Source organism: Bactrocera neohumeralis, chromosome 4 (assembly GCF_024586455.1).
Source record: "Bactrocera neohumeralis isolate Rockhampton chromosome 4, APGP_CSIRO_Bneo_wtdbg2-racon-allhic-juicebox.fasta_v2, whole genome shotgun sequence".
In the NCBI taxonomy this organism is placed as follows: Eukaryota; Metazoa; Arthropoda; class Insecta; order Diptera; family Tephritidae; genus Bactrocera; species Bactrocera neohumeralis.
The window spans coordinates 64,441,165-64,448,657 of record NC_065921.1 but is presented as its reverse complement, the minus strand read 5'-3'; the positions used below and the strand labels follow the sequence as shown (position 1 = coordinate 64,448,657).

The 7,493-nt window shown below is 34.7% G+C and overlaps 1 protein-coding gene across 1 annotated transcript; it reads left to right on the top strand.

Moving 5' to 3' along the window:
• The first annotated feature begins 321 nt into the window (after positions 1-321).
• On the top strand, positions 322-6,695 carry LOC126755828 (skin secretory protein xP2-like). The gene is made up of 2 exons (XM_050468548.1): positions 322-366; positions 6,045-6,695. Exons 1-2 carry the CDS (start codon positions 322-324, stop codon positions 6,693-6,695), a joined length of 696 nt encoding a protein of 231 aa, XP_050324505.1.
• Positions 6,696-7,493: the final 798 nt, after the last annotated feature.

The following is a 7,493-nucleotide window of genomic DNA, read 5'->3' as shown; positions in this document are numbered from 1 at the left end:
AACTATTTTTTTCACACGCCCATGTCTTCTAATTGTTGCGTAGATTACGACATAGGGACAAAATACTTTGGGCTATCAACGGCTTCGAACAGCCTGAAACCCTTTGTATGGTCGATGTTTTCCCAGCTTTGTAGAGCAGTGCTGCTACCATACCTGATGACAATATATGTATGAATAATATTTAAGGCTTAACTATGTATATTTTATCCTAATAGTATTTGATGCGATGTGTGGGAAGATAACAAGCTTTAATTTCAGGCATAAAATAGTTGGATATCATGGTATGGTAACGGTCACCATTGAAGTTTATGTTTGAATGTCATGTTTGAAGAAATATGGACCGATGACTCCACCAGCTCACAAACCGTGAGTTTTTTTTCGATGGTCCTCATCAATGAACAAAATTTTACTCGAAAACATCGTATCTTCTTGGAACTTTTTAAAAGCCCATAGAGCGAAGCGATTGCTCCAGTTCTTGCACAAGCTGTAGTTTGTATGCTTTCAATTTAGGATCTCAATGCAAAATGCTCCTTTGCTAATCCATACATAAGTCCGAGTTTATGCGAACGGCGCCGAATTGACTCTCCGAGATCTTTGTGTACACGGCTACGGCTGCTATATTTTCTTCATTGCGTGCTGAACGGGGCCTATTTGGTCGAATATTATCCAATAATGAATGCTGGATCTCAAAATGGGTGATGGTGTAGCGAATAGTACGCTCAATTAATCCGAAGGGACGATAGCTGTATCACACTATTATAAATATACACAATAACCTTGACATTATATCTCCAGGTAAACCGACATATTGTCCTAGAGATCGTAACAAAAAAACCAGATTCAATTGATTTTTCTGTAATCAGAAATGTAGATAAATCATATACAAAACTCTTGATACATTTACTGACCTACTTTCTGATCACTCTCCTGTACTAATAAAGCTATCTGAACAATTCATATTTGTTGATCCAAAAGTGGGCCTAACATCTTATCAAACGAACTGGTTAAAATATAAAAAATATGTAAGTAGCCACATTAATATTGAGTACAAAATAAATACCGGAAGAGATATTGGCAACAGCCAACATGACAATACAAGACTTGGGTGGAAATGGTGCTCGAAGTGACCAAAGGCTAATTTTTTGCGAATCACCTAGAAAAGGTATTTCAACCTAATTGTTCAAAGATCATCTTTAAGCTGCCAATCTTGCCCAAAACCGCTAACGAGTCGCTCGAGTCATTTAAGACTTCACCTTATGAAATTAATAGAATCATAAAAGAACTTAATGCAAAAAAGACCCAATAATAATATTACCTCAAAAATGATAATAGAGTTACCAAATATTGCTGTAGAGGTGCTTTCTTTGACCAATCAGTCTTCTACACTATCTTTCTAAAATATTTGAAAAAGTGTAACTATCAAAGATGTCTCCTTTCCTCCACGAAAATAATATAATACCAACACACCAATTCGGGATTCGTGCAAAACATAGCACGATAGAACAAGTAAATAGAATTACCAACGAAATAAGAAAAAGTTTTGAGCTCTCTAGACGTAGCTTAGCCGTTCGATAAGGTGTGGCATGAAGGCCTTTTATATAAGATTAAAAACATTCTACCTTTAGAATTGTATAAAACATTAGAGCCTTCTTTAAATAATAGACAAATGCAAATTTAAATTGGCTTTTAAATAAAAACTCTTAACTTAGCATATACAAAAAAGTGGTTTTATATAATGCGATCATAAAGCCGATTCGTATGAAGGTATTCAACTGTTGGGTACGATCTGTGCAACTAATATTGATATATAAGTAATACAAAGGTTCCAATAGAAAATGCTTAGAACAATCACTTGTTCGCCATGGTACATGCGTAAATGTTACTTGTTAAGAGTAGATAAAATAATTGTTTTAATGTGACACATAGGCGGAATTGTTCGCTTAACTCAAAATTTGTTCTAGAAAATATTTAAAAGTAAAAGTCCAAACTGCCTGATAGAGCGAGCGGGAACGTTAAAATTAATATCAGGTAAGAAAAATGGACTACAGATTGACCCATTCATGAGTTTTACAAGAAATATTATATCAAGCATTTCTCTACGACTAGCGAGTGTAGGGAGATTTATAAGTTTTAAACGGTTAGTATAAGGGAGAAGATTTAACTTCGAATCCCAATGAGAATGTGTTAAGGCAAAATTTAAGAACTGTTTTTGAACGGACTCTAACTTATCCGAATGGACTTGGTAACTAGGGTTCCAAACCACAGAAGCATACTCTAATATAGGCCTCACCAGAGATGTAAAAAGAATTTTTGTGGTAAGCGGATCTCTAAATTCTTTAGAACAACGTTTAACAAAACTTAGAGGGCCTTTAGCTTTAAAAACCGTGGAAGATGCGTGAAGATTAAAATTGAGTTTGGGGTTCATAGTTACTCCCAGATCAATAAAACTGCATAACTTGCTCTAAGCTTAAGTTTTGTATTACGTGTGAAGTAGGGTCTACAGATCTACGTGAAAAGAACATCGTTTTACATTTTTAAGGTTCGATGGCATATTATTTCTAAAACACCAAGAAACTAGGTTGTTTAAGTCTGTTTGCAACTGACATCTTTCGCTATTTAAATAGTTTTATTAAGGGTTGGTATATATATTTGGCACATTTTTTAAAAAACCTGAGGGAATCATATCTGGGCCATAATTAAATGATTGTTCTAAGATACTTAACTGATATAAGACGTCTGCTTCGGAAATGGTGGGTGCATTAATTAGAGAAATCGGACATAAATTGTGCTGATGCGGAACGTTTTGGAAATTTTGAAGAGTAATCGGACCTAAAGAATTCAGCATTTCATTCAATTCATTCATATTAGAAATTGTGTCACTGGACATATGTACCTTTTCAGTTGACGAAACCATGGAACAATTTTGGATTACGTATAATGTTATTTTGTACTTTGTTTATATAATTATTATAACATGTTTTGTTAAGTTCAGCGAATTGTCGACGCAATTTACAATGTGTTGAATAGTGACCAACTAAACCAGTTTTTTTTAAGTTTAAGAGCACGACATTTTCTATTTTTTAATTTACATAACTCTCTCGAAAACAATAAATTAGAACTCATTCTTTGAGTAACAATACAATTCGGAACATATTTTTCAAATAAATTTAAAATAGCTTCATTAAAATGGAAAGCACTAAATTCAATATTGCCACTGTAATCTGGCCAAGTTACTTTGGAAAGTTCCTAATTAATCTTTTTAAAATTATCTATCACAAAGTTGAACCGAGAGCAAAGGTTTTTTGTATTATTATGAACTAAGTTGGCTAAGATATCGATATTAATTTCCAAAGCAGGATGATACGAGTCCTCTGGCAGAACCAAAGGATCACATCGGACAACAGCGAATATTCAAGCGTTATCAACGTAAACCAGATCTAAGAACATACCAAACTTGTTTCAAATTGAATTAATTTGGTTAAGACCCAACTCCAACATTTCATCACTTAAGCGAGTACTTACAGGAACGATGTAATCATCAATACATAGTAAACGTGATATACAGTAATTTGAAATCTCCCAAAAAAATCATGGAATCAGTATTTTTGGCCATGGAGAAAACATTATTTATTAAAGAAGATGCATCTTATACATACAGATATGTCCGATTGAGGCGGTATATAAGATAAAGTTCTATGAAGTTTGCACGCGGAACATCGACTTCTCCAGATGGAATTGAAAAATGAACAGCAATTAGCAGAACCTCTTATTCATATCAATATCCATAAAGATTTTGGTATTCCTATGGAATGGAAAGAAATAGAGGACACTACATATAATGAAATATACATCTAAACTTCGAGATCATCCAAACCCATTGGCTAATGCTTTGGGACATTCCAGCGTTCAAACACGCCTAAAAAGAATAGATATGTATGCGTACCACAGAGCAACGTGTCATCAAAACAGTTCAATCACTTGTTTGAACTTGTCTGGTTTTTAAATAGATTTAAGGGTTTATAACTTATTGTTAGGCTTTAAAAAAATGCAGCAAATTCAATAAATAAAGAAATATTGGAAAAAAATAGTAATAACCTTATTTTAAGACTCGTTTTCACTTTACTGTTATTTGTCGAAGTTCTTGGAAGTAAATATTATGAGAAAAAATAACGTGCAAATAAATCGATGATATATTACAAATCACTTTGACTACTTAATTGTCAATTTTGCTTGTGATTTAGAGGCCAAGGCCGAGTAGCAGCGTGTTTTCAGATATTTAGTGACGCCGGGGCGGATTTTGAAAATGGCATTTCACAAATAAACAAAGTGATTTAGCAAACCATTTAATAATAGTTATTGGCGGAGAAGAACAGAAGAAATTATCATAACTGACGCTGAATGGAACTATGCTAATTTGTCGCATTAATTCCATTATGTAATTTACATAGACTATAAAATCTCCAGCTGGACGTTTTTTTGTGAAAATTAACATAAACTTAAATAAATATCTGTTAAAAATTCTAACCAAAATTAATTATTTTTTTAGCTCAGCTTGCGGGAGAAAACGAAAAGTTAACTAAAGTTAAGCAAAGCTTAAGTCAACTTGCGTTGTAAGGGCGCTGCTACCTGCGCGGGCAGTTGAATGAACTGCGTGTAGAAGAAGCTTGGCTAATTTTTGTGAATTTTAATTTGTAGTTGATGCTGAAGCTACGTTTTGGGTCACTATTTTTAGCCACTGCTGTGTGTTTTAGACGTTTACGTTTATACTAGTAACTTTAGAGCGTTAAGTGGTCAATTTATCATCGTCTATGTTTGGGTTTTTATAGTTTTTTTTACAAAGTTTTGGGAATTTTATTTTTATGTTTTATGTTTGCGCGTATTTTTCCTATACAGTTTTAAGTTCATTATAAATTCTTATCTTTTATTGTAAAATCTTTGTTTTTTTATTTAAATTCTAACTTAAATTTAGCTTTTCTTATGGAGAGTTTAGGCAATACCGGTTCCATAAAATCGTGTCGATTTTATTGTAGTTATTATATTTGTAATATTAGACCTTCAAACTGGTTTACTTTCGAAAATTTCTTGATCGAAAAATAATATTCCGCACCTTAGGCTAATGATTGGAGTAAAGAGAACGGTCAAAAATAGGCTAGGTGTGCGTGGTAGGGACTATAAAAGTCTTGTACTTGGCGTTGTGGTTATCAAACGCTTACATACCGTGAACGGAGTTAGCTGAACATATTACAAAATGGTAAATAAATTTTGTAACGAAATAATAAAATAGTAATAAAAGTTTTCTTTGGAATAATAGTGAAAAAATGAAGTGAAAGTAGAGTAAAAAAGTAATGAAGCAAAAGAAAAGTGTATAAACACACTGTGCAGAAAAATTATGCGTAGTTATAACTAATTTGTGAAGTAATTGTAAATTTTAATGTAAAAAAGTTATTACAAGTTTTGAATACTTTCAAAGTTTTTGGAATTTTTAATTTCTGTAATTCCGAAAAATGCAGAATTTGTGTATATTGCTGTAATTTTTTTAATAGTCATTAGACAATTTTCCAAGCACAATAAAAATGTAGTTAAATAAAAATTTTAAAACTCCGAATTACTCCGAAAAAATATTTGAGCTTAATTTAAGCAAATACAAAATTTTAAAGCTAAAAACATTTAACAGACAAAAATTGCTTATTCCGAAATACTCCGAATTTTTTTTGGAACTTGGAAATGTTTTACAGAAGTTATAGTTTAAATTTAACATCTGTATATGTATGTACTTAAAAAGACTAAACATAAATATCGAATTACTCGAAACAAAAAAAACAATGTATCCCTTCGTTTAAGCCAATAATAAGAAAAAGCTAAATTTAGGATGTATTCAAAATTGCCGCGACTCTGAAATTTTTACTGAATTAGATTGTGAAAAAAATGGAAACAGGAGATCTTCGATGCATTTTCATATATTTTACCTAAATTTTGAAGACAGGCTCAATCTCATTATCTTTCTAAATAATATGTCTAACACCTTCTCTCCCTATTGTTAACAGAAATTCTTCCTCGTCGCTTTTGCCGCCATCCTGGCTTGCGCCAGTGCTGATGTCTCTGAGTTGGGCTACAGCTACCAAGAACCCGCACCCGTGTCATTCAATGTCCCAGCACCAGCCCCTGCACCAGTTGCCCAACCTGATCGCACCTATGTGCCACCAGCACCAGCACCAGCTCCAGTTCATGTACCAGCTCCAGCTCCAGTACATGTCCCAGCTCCAGCTCCAGTCCATATCCCAGCTCCAGCTCCAGTTCATTTCCATGCCCCAGCTCCAGCTCCAGCTCCAGTACATGTCCCAGCCCCAGCTCCAGCTCCAGTGCAAGTCCCAGCTCAAGTTTACCTCCCAGCTCCAGCACCAGCCTCAGTCCCAGCCCCTGCCCCAGCTCCAGTTCACGTTCCAGCCCCAGCTCCAGTGCAATTCCATGCCCCAGCTCCAGCTCCAGTACATGTCCCAGCCCCAGCTCCAGCTCCCGCTCCAGTTCATGTTCCATCTCCAGTATACATTCCAGCTCCAGCTCCTGCTCCAGCTCCAGCACCAGTGCAATATGTTGCCCCTGCCCCAATTGCTCCCACTGAGCAAATCGAACATCACGCCGAAGATGGTTACCGTTACAAGACTGTCCGCCGTCGCGTTTACAGACGCCGTTATTAATTTTGTTTTATTTGGATTGATGATGATAATTCTATCCAGAAAAACAAAAAACACACTTAACGAATAAAGAAAAATTCTAGTTTTATTAGAAAACAGTGAATTTTATTTCATTATTAATCTTCCATAAGTTCTTTCCTGTATCGCCAATGGACCCCTCGCTTCCTTCATTCTAGCAGAATATTCGTCAATAAAACTCGTAGAAATAGATACACTCGTACTACTCGTACTACCTTCAAGGCATTCTTTAGGGTGCTAATTGAAACCTACAATCCCGATTTTTGGAGGTTGAAGGCTTCACAAAGTCTGAACATATACTTTTATAGTGAGAAACCTAGTCCTCTTAGAATAGCTACTGATATTTGGGTTTTTAACAGCGATGATAATCTGAAGACTTAGATGCTAAGCTTTATTTTGCAGAGAAATCTCTGTTGCATTCTACAACTCAGCTCCAAGACCAAGTGAAAGACCATATTTTGATTGCTCAGAATTTGTCAAGTCTTATGCACTGAAGCCTTTCGGCTATTAACTCCAGTTGGCAGCTACAATGAGTTGTGAGTATTGTGAAGTTCTGGAGCTCCATTTTTTGCGCACTACACTACTAAGTATTTTAATTCTCGATAAAGCACCTTGAATATATCACAAATTCGCCTAGATACTTATTTCCATTTTCACTATTCCACTTGGATATCAAAAAGATATACGTATATAATTTCTGAACCTAAGGTAAATGGAATTACCACTCCAGGTACTGATCTTTCTCTTCACTTTGAATACGGTAGTAAAATACCTACCTGACAA